Raw genomic sequence first — 14,814 nt, 5'->3', positions numbered from 1 at the left:
GATGCACAGTCGGTCTACGGTATATCCCCGTCGGTGGGCCCACTGGGCTATTTCTTGTTCCAGCCAGTGCATCACAACTGGTATATCAAAGGCGGTGGTATGTGATATCCTCTGTGGGATGGTGCATATAAAAGATCCCTTGGTACTAATGCAAAAATGTAGCTGGTTTCCTCTTATATATAAAAGGTACCAAATGTTTGACATTCGATAGCTGATGGTTAATAATGTGCTCTAGTAGTGTTGTTAAAAAACCCAAAGATTAACTCTGGCAAATGCCTTTGGTGCCAACGTTACGTTAGATCCCTGCTCTCTCACTATAAACTGTTCAGTAATTGACTGGCTGGTAACCGAGGATTGTGTTTGATGCACCTGCCTCATTCTCTGCATTCAGCTAGTCCAGTATTGTAGAGTGTAATCTGGTTGAGATGATGACTTCACGTGGTAGACCTCCACTTAATGCTGATTCTGATCTCGTTACCTGTAACTGATTTCTCTCTCAGTCTTAACGTGATGGACCCAATCTTTGTGATGTATGATAACTTCACGCGGTAGACCTCCACTTAATGCTGATTCTGATCTCGTTACCTGTAACTGATTTCTCTCTCTGTCTTAACGTGATGGACCCAATCTTTGTGATGTATGATAACTTCACGCGGTAGACCTCCACTTAATGCTGATTCTGATCTCGTTACCTGTAACTGATTTCTCTCTCTGTCTTAACGTGATGGACCCAATCTTTGTGATGTATGATAACTTCACGCGGTAGACCTCCACTTAATGCTGATTCTGATCTCGTTACCTGTAACTGATTTCTCTCTCTGTCTTAACGTGATGGACCCAATCTTTGTGATGTATGATAACTTCACGCGGTAGACCTCCACTTAATGCTGATTCTGATCTCGTTACCTGTAACTGATTTCTCTCTCTGTCTTAACGTGATGGACCCAATCTTTGTGATGTATGATAACTTCACGCGGTAGACCTCCACTTAATGCTGATTCTGATCTCGTTACCTGTAACTGATTTCTCTCTCTGTCTTAACGTGATGGACCCAATCTTTGTGATGTATGATAACTTCACGCGGTAGACCTCCACTTAATGCTGATTCTGATCTCGTTACCTGTAACTGATTTCTCTCTCAGTCTTAACGTGATGGACCCAATCTTTGTGATGTACAACTCCCTGCTATTGGATAACGAGACAGAAATCTTTTCATTCAGCCACATTCCGTTTGTAATATATCAACAGGTGGATTGGATATACTCACAATTGCAGTCAATGAATCGCTTCATTTAACTTGAGTTGGGGGTTTAGTATTTACCGAGTAAGATGATTTTTATATCAGTAACATTAGTAGGAGCGTAACACTGAAGTGGAGATGAGACGCGGAAAGAACATTAATGATGGAGATAGTTGGCTTTTGGCATGATAACATAGGACATCTGCCATTACGTCACTAGAAAACAAACAAAAAGAAACAAATGCTTGATTTTATCTGGGTTAAATTTGTACCTGAACTTGATTCCTTTGTACCATGTCAAATTGTGAAACCAGGACACAGATTTCAGTGAGCACTCTCATGCTAAACTAAACAGTGGTTAACTTACACAGAATTCAGTATGCAGCCCTCCTGTTATCTTGTATCTGTTGTTTGAACAATATTAAGATTTACACATTTTGATCTGTAGCTGTAAGAAAGTGACATGGTGATGTGGTCGTTTCAGAACAGCAGATAGAAGTTTTAGTTGTCTCATCCTGTGAGACAAAGTCAGTTTCAGTCTTTTGTTTCCTTGTTGTTTTAGCAGATAGAAGTTTTAGTTGTCTCATCCTGTGAGACAAAGAAAGAAAGAAATGTTTTATTTAACGACGCACTCAACACATTTTATTTACAGTTATATGGCGTCAGACATATGGTTAAGGACCACACAGATCTTGAGAGGAAACCCGCTGTCGCCACTACATGGGCTACTCTTTCCGATTAGCAGCAAGGGATCTTTTATTTGTGCTTCCCACAAGCAGGATAGCACAAACCATGGCCTTTGTTGAACCAGTTATGGATCACTGGTCAGTGCAAGTGGTTTACACCTACCCATTGAGCCTTGCGGAGCACTCACTCAGGGTTTAGAGTCGGTATCTGGATTAAAAATCCCATGCCTCGACTGGGATCCGAACCCAGTACCTACCAGCCTGTAGACCGATGGCCTAACCACGATGCCACTGAGGCCGGTCCTGTGAGACAAAGTCAGTTTCAGTCTTTTCTGTCCTTGTTGTTTTAGCAGACAGAAATGAAAACTATGTATTATGAAACATGATGAAACAAATGTGTCTGTAGATGAATAATTAATTTCCATTAATGTTAACTGATTAGTGGTCAAATTTCACATCTTTGTTAGAGTGATATCAGAGCTTGCATGTCGCCCACTCACATTTCACAACACAGAACACTGTTAGTGGGTGTCTTCTCTCTTACTGTTTACGTTGTCCAAGGAGTAAATTACATCATTTGAAACCAATATTCATTTATTTTCAAATGTAGATACCTGAATTCAGTTTGCTTGTTGTGGTGTCAACTCACATATTTTTTATTGATACAGAGATTTTTAAAATTATTATAACCAAAGTTATGAAATATTAACAACCAAAGTTATGAAATATTAACAGTGTCTAAATATTCTCTTGCATAAGAAAATTTCTTGTTATTCATTAATTTGATAATTACATTATTTATTCATTGCATCACCTGGGCAGTTTGACTAAATTGGAAATTTGATCGGTTAGAAAAACAAAATTAAATTAATTTTGTACATGAACTATATTTGGTTACGGTACCCAATCTAGGATCATCTTTAAAATTGCCAGGGATGGTGATTGGGTTTCCGTGAAAGGGTAATGAGGGTGTAGAAGTCAGAAGTTTTGTTTTTAACACTTCACAACAATATGTAAACTTGTAAAGTTGTATTCTTATATATTTAACTGTATGAAACATCCCAGGCTAAATTTACAAAGCCTGTGTATGACTTGTACACTTGTAAAAACATACATTTAAAATGCTTTTAAAAACACCTGCTTCATAAATTTATCGTCTCCACCCCACCTCCCAATATTTTTAATTTTTCAGTTATAATTTGCAGAAGACTCATCTTTACTTCTTAATTACAAATATTTATTTGACTAGAAACTAAGCAGTGTTTTTCTCTTTGATCACCGGAACTATTTGTCTTGTATATTTGTGTTTTTCAGTTTTGGCATACAGAAGAAGCCTATTTATATTAACATTGTGAGGGATCCGCTGGATCGACTAGTTTCTTATTATTATTTTGTCCGCTATGGAGACGACTTCCGCCCATTCCTAAAGAGAAGAAAAGCTGGTAACAAAGAGGTAAGTGAAAAACATTTGTTAAAGCTACTTATATATGTACTGCAATCTTTGATATGCCAGTCGTGGAGCACCAAACGGACTGTGTTACTCACAGAACTAGGGCTTCCACCTCAATGACGGGATAAATGGTGTAATGTATGTTATATTTGACATTTCAGACATTTGACCAGTGTGTAGAGCAAGGGGTAAATAATGTATGTTATGTTTAATGTTTCAGACATTTGACCAGTGTGTAGAGCGAGAGGTGAATGATATAATGTATGTTATATTTGACGTTTCAGACATTTGACCAGTGTGTAGAGCTAGAGATGAATGATGTAATGTATGTTATATTTGACGTTTCAGGCATTTGACCAGTGTGTAGAGTGAGAGGTGAATGATATAATGTATGTTATATTTGACGTTTCAGACATTTGACCAGTGTGTAGAGCGAGAGATAAATGATATAATGTATGTTATATTTGACGTTTCAGACATTTGACCAGTGTGTAGAGCGAGAGGTGAATTATGTAATGTATGTTATATTTGACATTTCAGACATTTGACCAGTGTGTAGAGCGAGAGATAAATGATGTAATGTATGTTATATTTGACGTTTCAGACATTTTACCAGTGTGTAGAGCTAGAGATGAATGATGTAATGTATGTTATATTTGACGTTTCAGACATTTGACCAGTGTGTAGAGTGAGAGGTGAATGATATAATGTATGTTATATTTGACGTTTCAGACATTTGACCAGTGTGTAGAGCGAGAGATCAATGATATAATGTATGTTATATTTGACGTTTCAGACATTTGACCAGTGTGTAGAGCGAGAGATAAATGATATAATGTATGATATATTTGACGTTTCAGACATTTGACCAGTGTGTAGAGCGAGAGGTGAATGATGTAATGTATGTTATATTTGACGTTTCAGACATTTGACCAGTGTGTAGAGCGAGAGGTGAATGATGTAATGTATGTTATATTTGATGTTTCAGACGTTTTACCAGTGTGTAGAGCGAAGGGATGAATGATGTGATGTATGTTATATTTGACGTTTCAGACATTTGACCAGTGTGCAGAGCGAGAGTTGAATGATATAATGTATGTTATATATTTGACATTTCAGACATTTGACCAGTGTGTAGAGCGAAGTGGTGAAGACTGCAGTCCTGAAAATCTGTGGATGCAGATTCCGTTTTTCTGCGGTCATTCTGCAGAGTGCTGGTGAGTTGACACACTACGTTCCATCCGTTAGATTGTATCTACCATCACAAACATTCTCATCATAACACAGTCATTTTGCCTTGGGATGCAGTAGTTTAAAAAGAAAACAAATTTAATGTAAAAAAAAAAAAAGAGAAGTTTTATTCCTAATTTGTATACTTTTGTATTTTGGGGTTTGTTACTGTGGCATTGAAAATTATATTTCATTTATAATCCATTGAATGTTTAAAAGTGAAGTTTATTTTATGTTTATCAGCTTGTAGCTAGGGAATACCTGTAAAATACATGTGAAAGGTGGTATAGTAATTTACTGCTAGTAATCGAGGGCTAATTTATGAACTAAACAGTGTCAGTGAGGTCCATTGGGCTGTTTCTCGTTTCAGCCAGTACACCACATTTGGTATAGCAAAAGCTGTGGTATGTGCTAACTGCTATTCTGTCTGTGGGATTGTGCATATAAAAGATCCTTGCTACTAATGGAAAAAATTTAGCAGATTTCCTCTTTAAGTCTATATGTCAGAATTACCAAATGTTTGACATCCAATAGCCGATAATTAATAAATCAATGTGCTCTGATGGTGTCGTTAAACAAAACAAACTTTCAATTTTATTTATCTTTGTCTTGTCTCATCAATCTATGTGACAAAATCTGGTTCAGTGAGTAGTGTGCTAGCATGACATGCTTGGGTCCACGGTTCAAACCTGCTCAGAGACATTGCCATGTGCTGTGCTTTGTATGGGAAAGTGCACATGAAACATCTCTTGTTTCTCATAGAAAAATGTAGCAAGTTTCCTCTGAAGACTATATGACATCCAATGGCTAATGATTAATTAATCAATGTGCTCTAGTGGTGTCATTAAACAAAACAACTGTCAACTTTTAAGTCATCAATCTGAACCATTACACACACAGCACTTCATGCTTCAAAAGAGAGAAAATAAAAGATATCCTTATCATCCGCACAGAGCACTTAAAGTCTTTATTGATGGAATGTCAGGTGTGAAACAGAGTCTGTAAATTAACTACCACATTTCTGACTGCTTCTCTTTAAACACATGCTGTAATAACCTGTAATAGCCCGTTTTGCCGTTACACAATTTGGGCTGCTGGAAAACAAAAACAATTTGCAATATGATCCAGTACGAGATGTTCAAAGTGGCTGAACGCATAATTACACAGTGAGCTGAAAATGAAATAATAGGCAGTTGGCAATATAAAAACTGATGATGCTTCTTCTTGTCAGAGTCACAAAGGTTATTCAATTAAGCTAGCTAGATGTAGTTTCTAATAGGTTTGTAGCAAAGAATGGTGATTGGAAACATGGCAGTTGTTTATGTTTTAGGAAGATGTACTGAGGAGATGATGAAACGTAATTGTAAAGGCCTGACTCCACTTAAACATTTTACGCTGCATTGTCATGCCATGAGAATCAAGTCGGTAACCAATTCATTCTCGGTAATGGAATTACAATGAAAAGATTTCCACCACAATGTGGCATTAAATAAACATGCCCTATGACTGTGGCATGAAATACCTTGAGTGCGGAAAATGTATTTTGATGTCTTTTATGTGGCATACTTTTTTTTTTAATTCAGCCAATAGGATTGTTGTATTTTTGGGGGTTAGTTCATCATGAATGATAGATAGAAAGCACAATCTGCCCACATTTCCCGTTTTCACAGTAGATTTCGTATGTTTGATGGACGTTTCATGAGCGCCTAAAATGGTGTGAGCATAGGGAGGTCATGTTAGTTCAGTCCTGTCATTAACAGCTGCTGTAGAGTTGTCAGAAATGTATTTCAGGTTATTTTAATCTAATTAAACTTAAAAGATCAGAGGTTTAGAGGTGAAATGTTTTGAGGTCAGCAAGTTTGTACTTAATTTGGGCGTGATTATTTTTGGGCACTTGAGTACCAATTAATCACCATTTTCCTAAAACTGTGCAACTGAATTTCATTGTTACATCAATAATATTTGGGGTAAGGCAACAGATGAGAGATGGACACTTGAATGTATGGGAGGGATTCACCAAAATGTGCTCAAGGAAAGGTTCATCAATGGGAAACTAGGAAATATTTCCCATTTCTATATTATAAACATTTCTATTCTCCTTTCCTGTATTATATCCCTACCAGTTCAGTTTGTGGTCTGTCGGTTGTTATTTAATATTGATTTCCAGATTTAACTCTGCTCACTCTCCCAGACTGCTTACCCTGTTGATTTATTCATTGTCCACAAATTGCTTTCGGATAAGCTTTATTGGAATAAAATTATTTCCTCTAATATTAAGTAAATAAAATCTGTGGTTTGATCTGGCAGCCGTGAAAGCACGTTCGGTTCAGTTTGTCAAATATTGGAGCCATTAATTTATTTGCCATCCATTTAGACCTAGATTTGGCTCCAGTTGTTTAGCAGGCACTCTCTGTGTGTGTGTGGAAATCACAGTGTTTACAGAAGGGTGGTCTATTCACCGAGTGCTGGGGCCAGCAAATCACTGATTCCCAACTATCATGGAAGGTCTCTTGCTGTGTATTTACACTTCTAATTGGGTGGGTGGTAAGCCAGATTTAATCTGTGTTTGATGTCTGTGATTTCTCCTTACTTCACGCTGTGGGTCTGTGCGGTTAATATAAAAAAGTAATAATAACCTCTGTTGTAATGCATGGATTCATAGTTTCATTTGTATCATTTAGTTTGTATATCATTCTGTTAACAGGTCGGTGATTTGTCCTTAGTCCACACTGTAGTTCAGTGCTGTTAATAAAAAAAGAATAACCTCTGTGGTGACAGAGTAATTCTTATTTTCATTCTCATTTCTATTATTTAGTTTATATACCATTCGCAGGCCTTACACCAGAAAACATTTGGATTTTTAGATGTATAGAGTACCGTATATCTTCGCCTATAAGTCGAATTTTTTTCACCCAAAAATTATTTTATAACTGGGGGGGTCGACTTATAAGAGGGTAAAAAAAATTCACCAAAAAATATTACTGTTTTGGGGATTATTTTACAAGTTTTATTGTTGAAGTATGCCATGTATTTATACTCAAATATGTTAATTTGACACATTTATTTTTTATAACCTATTTTTTTTGGCATTAGAACGGTTTTGGTTATGCGAAAAGGCGTACGATCTCACTCATATGCCAAGACAACAGTCCACTTAGTTAAATTAACAGTCATCACTAATAGTAAAAATGTAAACAATACTAACTACCTGTTGCCTGAGTTTATTTTGAAATCTGGTCACTGGCATTAATGGTTGTTCAAACAATGTTTTGGCGGTGATTAACTTCATGAATATTACTGAGCTTTCCCTTAAAATAGACTGATCTCTGCAGTTCACTATCTAGAGCAATAGGGACACACATCATTTGGTACAAAAACCAGTGTACTTTCCAGAGTTATCCTCCTTACATGTATTAATATGGCGGCAAAACGTGATACTTTCAGTTTTATCGTAGTGATCTGTTGTCAGTGTTTATAAATAAAGTTGTTGTCTGTGCACAAAACCATCTGTACAATACTATACAGTAACAGTCAAACAGCTTTCACTCTCTACTAAGGGAATATTTCGTTTTGATGCTATGTAATAATGATAGTTTGATTGGAATAGTCTGATTATATTGCGATGTACAAAACGTGAAAACCGAAGTTTGTAAAATAATTTTCTTTTGTTCAAATATTATTGTTCTCATGTGCTGAAAATAAGAAATATTTCAATATTTATAAGTAGTTTTTCATGGGTCGACTTATAAACGGGTCAATAAAAAAATACGTTTTCAGGGCTTGAAATTAGGGACTCGACTTATAGCCGAGATCGACTTACAGGCGAAGATATACGGTATTTATAGATGTATTTTTGGATGTATAGAGTATTTATAGATGTATAGATATATTTATAGATGTATAGATGCATTTTTAGATGTATAGAGTATTTCCCAAATAATTATTAAAATGTGTTTATTTGAAGGAATATTTTATTAGCCAACAACTATATGTTGTAGACACTTTGTATAAAAATTAGCAATTGTCTAATTTGGCCATGCACAGGGTGAGCCCTGAATTCTGTTATCAGGTCAGTTCTTATATTTACAGAGTTTTATAAATGGTATTTCTGTGGAAATCTCATAATCACCTGGCATTATTTCTATAGAAAGTGACTCTTTTTTTAGTTACTAAATGTGTTTGTTTATTTTCAGGAATCCCGGCAGCAGGTGGGCCCTGGAGGAGGCGAAACACAACCTGGTCCACAACTACCTGGTCGTTGGGGTAACAGAGGAGCTGGGAGACTTCATTGCTCTCTTAGAGGCCACCTTCCCCCGCTTCTTCAGGGGGGCGGTCCAGCTTTATAACTCAGGTTGGTTTTCACTGTCATTCGGTTAACTTTATAACTCAGGTTGGTTTTCACTGTCATTGGGTTAGCTTTATAACTCAGGTTGGTTTTCACTGTCATTGGGTTAGCTTTATAACTCAGGTTGGTTTTCACTGTCATTCAGTTAGCTTTATAACTCAGGTTGGTTTTCACAGTCATTGGGTTAGCTTTATAACTCAGGTTCTTGGGTTAGCTTTATAACTCAGGTTGGTTTACACTGTCATTGGGTTAGCTTTATAACTCAGGTTAGTTTTCACTGTCATTGGGTTAACTTTATAACTCAGGTTGGTTTTCACTGTCATTGGGTTAGGTTTATAACTCAGGTTCTTGGGTTAGCTTTATAACTCAGGTTGGTTTTCACTGTCATTGGGTTAGCTTTATAACTCAGGTTGGTTTTCACTGTCATTGGGTTAACTTTATAACTCAGGTTGGTTTTCACTGTCATTGGGTTAGCTTTATAACTCAGGTTGGTTTTCACTGTCATTGGGTTAGCTTTATAACTCAGGTTGGTTTTCACAGTCATTGGGTTAGCTTTATAACTCAGGTTGGTTTTCACTGTCATTGGGTTAGCTTTATAACTCAGGTTGGTTTTCACTGTCATTCAGTTAACTTTATAACTCAGGTTGGTTTTCACTGTCATTGGGTTAGCTTTATAACTCAGGTTGGTTGGGTTAACTTTATAACTCAGGTTGGTTTTCACTGTCATTCAGTTAACTTTATAACTCAGGTTGGTTTTCTCTGTCATTGGGTTAGCTTTATAAGTCAGGTTGGTTGGGTTAACTTTATAACTCAGGTTAGTTTTCACTGTCATTCAGTTAACTTTATAACTCAGGTTGGTTTTCTCTGTCATTGGATTAGCTTTATAAGTCAGGTTGGTTGGGTTAACTTTATAACTCAGGTTGGTTTTCACTGTCATTGGGTTAGCTTTATAACTGAGGTTGGTTTTCACTGTCATTGGGTTAGCTTTATAACTGAGGTTGGTTTTCACTGTCATTCAGTTAGCTTTATAACTCAGGTTGGTTTTCACAGTCATTGGGTTAGCTTTATAACTCAGGTTCTTGGGTTAGCTTTATAACTCAGGTTGGTTTTCACTGTCATTCAGTTAACTTTATAACTCAGGTTGGTTTTCACTGTCATTGGGTTAGCTTTATAACTCAGGTTGGTTGGGTTAACTTTATAACTCAGGTTGGTTTTCACTGTCATTGAGTTAACTTTATAACTCAGGTTGGTTTTCTCTGTCATTGGGTTAGCTTTATAAGTCAGGTTGGTTGGGTTAACTTTATAACTCAGGTTAGTTTTCACTGTCATTCAGTTAACTTTATAACTCAGGTTGGTTTTCTCTGTCATTGGGTTAGCTTTATAAGTCAGGTTGGTTGGGTTAACTTTATAACTCAGGTTGGTTTTCACTGTCATTGGGTTAGCTTTATAACTGAGGTTGGTTTTCACTGTCATTGGGTTAGCTTTATAACTCAGGTTGGTTTTCACTGTCATTCAGTTAGCTTTATAACTCAGGTTGGTTTTCACAGTCATTGGGTTAGCTTTATAACTCAGGTTCTTGGGTTAGCTTTATAACTCAGGTTGGTTTTCACTGTCATTGGGTTAGGTTTATAACTCAGGTTCTTGGGTTAGCTTTATAACTCAGGTTGGTTTTCACTGTCATTGGGTTAGCTTTATAACTCAGGTTGGTTTTCACTGTCATTGGGTTAGCTTTATAACTCAGGTTGGTTTTCACTGTCATTGGGTTAACTTTATAACTCAGGTTGGTTTTCACTGTCATTGGGTTAGCTTTATAACTCAGGTTGGTTTTCACTGTCATTGGGTTAGCTTTATAACTCAGGTTGGTTGGGTTAACTTTATAACTCAGGTTGGTTTTCACTGTCATTGGGTTAGCTTTATAACTCAGGTTGGTTGGGTTAACTTTATAACTCAGGTTGGTTTTCACTGTCATTGGGTTAGCTTTATAACTCAGGTTGGTTTTCACTGTCATTCAGTTAACTTTATAACTCAGGTTGGTTTTCTCTGTCATTGGGTTAGCTTTATAAGTCAGGTTGGTTGGGTTAACTTTATAACTCAGGTTGGTTTTCACTGTCATTCAGTTAACTTTATAACTCAGGTTGGTTTTCTCTGTCATTGGGTTAGCTTTATAAGTCAGGTTGGTTGGGTTAACTTTATAACTCAGGTTGGTTTTCACTGTCATTCAGTTAACTTTATAACTCAGGTTGGTTGTGTTAACTTTATAACTCAGGTTGGTTGTGTTAACTTTATAACTCAGGTTGGTTTTCACTGTCATTGGCTTCTGTGCTCTTCTATGGTCACCAACTTTTCTTTCATTAACACACTGTTCTGGACAGACAGCCCATATACCTGAGGTGTGTGCCCAGAACAGCATGCTTGAACCGTAACTGGATATAAGGACAAAACCATAGCCTATCTCATCCTACAAAAAAAAAAATTGTAAATAGTTTCAGTTTGGTTTGACATAAGAAGAAAAGTAAAAGTGTTTTGGAAATAACAAAAACATACTATGTTTGTGTGCAATTTAGAAAACAATTGGCTCAAAAATAAAGAACTTGTAGTAAATTCCATAGTATGAAAAAAGGTGTTCCCTGTGGGACGGACTATAGGTATAAATGAATGAATGTATGAATGTAATTATTGAACCGTAAGTGGATACGAGGACAAAAACAATACTTGATGTAATTATTGAACCGTAAGTGGATACGAGGACAAAAACAGTAGTTGATGTAATTATTGAACCGTAAGTGGATACGAGGACAAAAACAATAGTTGATGTAATTATTGAACCGTAAGTGGATACGAGGACAAAAACAGTACTTGATGTAATTATTGAACCGTAAGTGGATACGAGGACAAAAACAATAGTTGATGTAATTATTGAACCGTAAGTGGATACGAGGACAAAAACAGTACTTGATGTAATTATTGAACCGTAAGTGGATACGAGGACAAAAACAGTACTTGATGTAATTATTGAACCGTAAGTGGATACGAGGACAAAAACAGTACTTGATGTAATTATTGAACCGTAAGTGGATACGAGGACAAAAACAATACTTGATGTAATTATTGAACCGTAAGTGGATACGAGGACAGTACTTGATGTAATTATTGAACCGTAAGTGGATACGAGGACAAAAACAATACTTGATGTAATTATTGAACCGTAAGTGGATACGAGGACAAAAACAGTACTTGATGTAATTATTGAACCGTAAGTGGATACGAGGACAAAAACAGTACTTGATGTAATTATTGAACCGTAAGTGGATACGAGGACAAAAACAGTACTTGATGTAATTATTGAACCGTAAGTGGATACGAGGACAAAAACAGTACTTGATGTAATTATTGAACCGTAAGTGGATACGAGGACAAAAACAGTACTTGATGTAATTATTGAACCGTAAGTGGATACGAGGACAAAAACAGTACTTGATGTAATTATTGAACCGTAAGTGGATACGAGGACAAAAACAGTACTTGATGTAATTATTGAACCGTAAGTGGATACGAGGACAAAAACAGTACTTGATGTAATTATTGAACCGTAAGTGGATACGAGGACAAAAACAGTACTTGATGTAATTATTGAACCGTAAGTGGATACGAGGACAAAAACAGTACTTGATGTAATTATTGAACCGTAAGTGGATACGAGGACAAAAACAGTACTTGATGTAATTATTGAACCGTAAGTGGATACGAGGACAAAAACAGTACTTGATGTAATTATTGAACCGTAAGTGGATACGAGGACAAAAACAGTACTTGATGAAATTATTGAACCGTAAGTGGATACGAGGACAAAAACAGTACTTGATGAAATTATTGAACCGTAAGTGGATACGAGGACAAAAACAGTACTTGATGTAATTATTGAACCGTAAGTGGATACGAGGACAAAAACAGTACTTGATGTAATTATTGAACCGTAAGTGGATACGAGGACAAAAACAGTAGTTGATGTAATTATTGAACCGTAAGTGGATACGAGGACAAAAACAGTAATTATTGAACCGTAAGTGGATACGAGGACAAAAACAGTACTTGATGTAATTATTGAACCGTAAGTGGATACGAGGACAAAAACAGTACTTGATGAAAGTATTGAACCGTAAGTGGATACGAGGACAAAAACAATATTATTGAACCGTAAGTGGATACGAGGACAAAAACAATACTTGATGTAATTATTGAACCGTAAGTGGATACGAGGACAAAAACAGTACTTGATGTAATTATTGAACCGTAAGTGGATACGAGGACAAAAACAGTAGTTGATGTAATTATTGAACCGTAAGTGGATACGAGGACAAAAACAGTAGTTGATGTAATTATTGAACCGTAAGTGGATACAAGGACAAAAACAGTACTTAATGTAATTATTTAATTGTGGGCGGGATATAGCCCAGTGGTAAAGCATTCGCTTGATGTGCGGTCGGTCTGTGATCAATCCCCGTCAGTGAACCCATTGGACTATTTCTTGTTCCAGCCAGTGCACCATGACTGGTGTATCAAAGGCTGTGGTATGTACTATCCTGTCTGTGGGATGGTGCATATAAAAGATCCCTTGCTGCTAATTGAAAAGAGTAGTCTATGAAGTGGCAACAATGGGTTTCCTCTCTCAATATCTGTGTTGTCCGTAACTATATGCCTGACGCCATATAACGGTAAATAAAATGTGTTGAGTGCGTCGTTAAATAAAACATTTCCTTCCTTCCTTCGTTATTTAATAGTACAGCAAGTTTCTTTAGATGGGGGTGGAGGTATTACTGCTCTGGAAAATTTATTCATTACAAATAACCAATTTCTTTTTACTGATTTCAGGTAGAAAATCACATCTGCGGAAAACCTCCAAAAAGATTACACCAAAGCCAGAAACTATAGCTAAAATTCAGGAATCGACCATTTGGAAAATGGAAAATACATTTTATGAATTTGCTCTTCAGCAGTTTCATTATGTGAAGCATCAGACATTTGACTTGCTGGACGGAGAGTATGTGGAAAAGGAAAACCGATTCAGCTACGAGAAAGTGCGGCCGAGATAGTCGTCAACATTAGCAATAGAAACAACTTGCAATATATCATTAGATCATGATGTGAAAACATTGCCACCGGACTGAAAGTTAACATGTCATGGGTTTTCATACTTGATTAGTCAGTGCTGTAAGAAACGTTTCGACATGTAGATTTAATTACGAAAAGACATGGTAAGATGGATTATAAAACACTTTGTCACTAGAAAGAATGGCTTGACGTGTCACAGGCTGATATATATATGATGAAACGGTGATAATGAGTCACGCCATTGGAAAGTAAAACGTTAAACGGGTATTCTATGATGTATATCTATTTATTTTTTATTCATTTCTTTTAGATTGTCATGTAATCGAGTTTCTGTGAAGTATGACAAATGTTGTACAAACATATATTTTGGGATTCAGTTTCACTTATTTTGTAGGTGTATATTTATGTCGGCTTCATTTCTTCATAACTTATAAATAAATGTGATCTTTGAAAGCACATTAGACCAACGTGGAATTAAATAGTTTTTAAAACTGATATGGGGGGGGGGGGGGCAGTGGTAAATAGTTTTTAAAAATATGGGGGGGCAGTGGTAAATAGTTTTTAAAACTGATATGGGGGGGGCAGTGGTAAATAGTTTTTAAAACTGATATGGGGGGGCAGTGGTAAATAGTTTTTAAAACTGATATGGGGGGGGCAGTGGTAAATAGTTTTTAAAACTGATATTGGGGGGGGGGCAGTGGTAAATAACTCGCCTGATGCATGGTCCATCTAACATCGATCCCCGTCGGTTGGT

General features: G+C 36.5%; 1 protein-coding gene across 1 annotated transcript in view; it reads left to right on the top strand.

Annotated features, from left to right (window-relative positions):
- Nucleotides 1-14,518, top strand: part of LOC121383053 (heparan sulfate 2-O-sulfotransferase 1-like) — a 128,775-nt gene extending 114,257 nt beyond the window's left edge. The window contains exons 5-8 of the mRNA XM_041512813.1: nucleotides 3,241-3,379; nucleotides 4,496-4,593; nucleotides 8,800-8,957; nucleotides 13,821-14,518. Coding sequence (XP_041368747.1) covers nucleotides 3,241-3,379; nucleotides 4,496-4,593; nucleotides 8,800-8,957; nucleotides 13,821-14,041 — 616 coding nt within the window. The 3' untranslated portion in view covers nucleotides 14,042-14,518. The remainder of the gene's footprint in view (nucleotides 1-3,240; nucleotides 3,380-4,495; nucleotides 4,594-8,799; nucleotides 8,958-13,820) is intronic.
- The last annotated feature ends 296 nt before the right edge of the window (nucleotides 14,519-14,814 follow it).

This window comes from Gigantopelta aegis, chromosome 10 (genome assembly GCF_016097555.1).
Source record: "Gigantopelta aegis isolate Gae_Host chromosome 10, Gae_host_genome, whole genome shotgun sequence".
Classification (NCBI taxonomy): Eukaryota; Metazoa; Mollusca; class Gastropoda; order Neomphalida; family Peltospiridae; genus Gigantopelta; species Gigantopelta aegis.
This window is presented reverse-complemented; position numbering and strand designations above follow the sequence as displayed.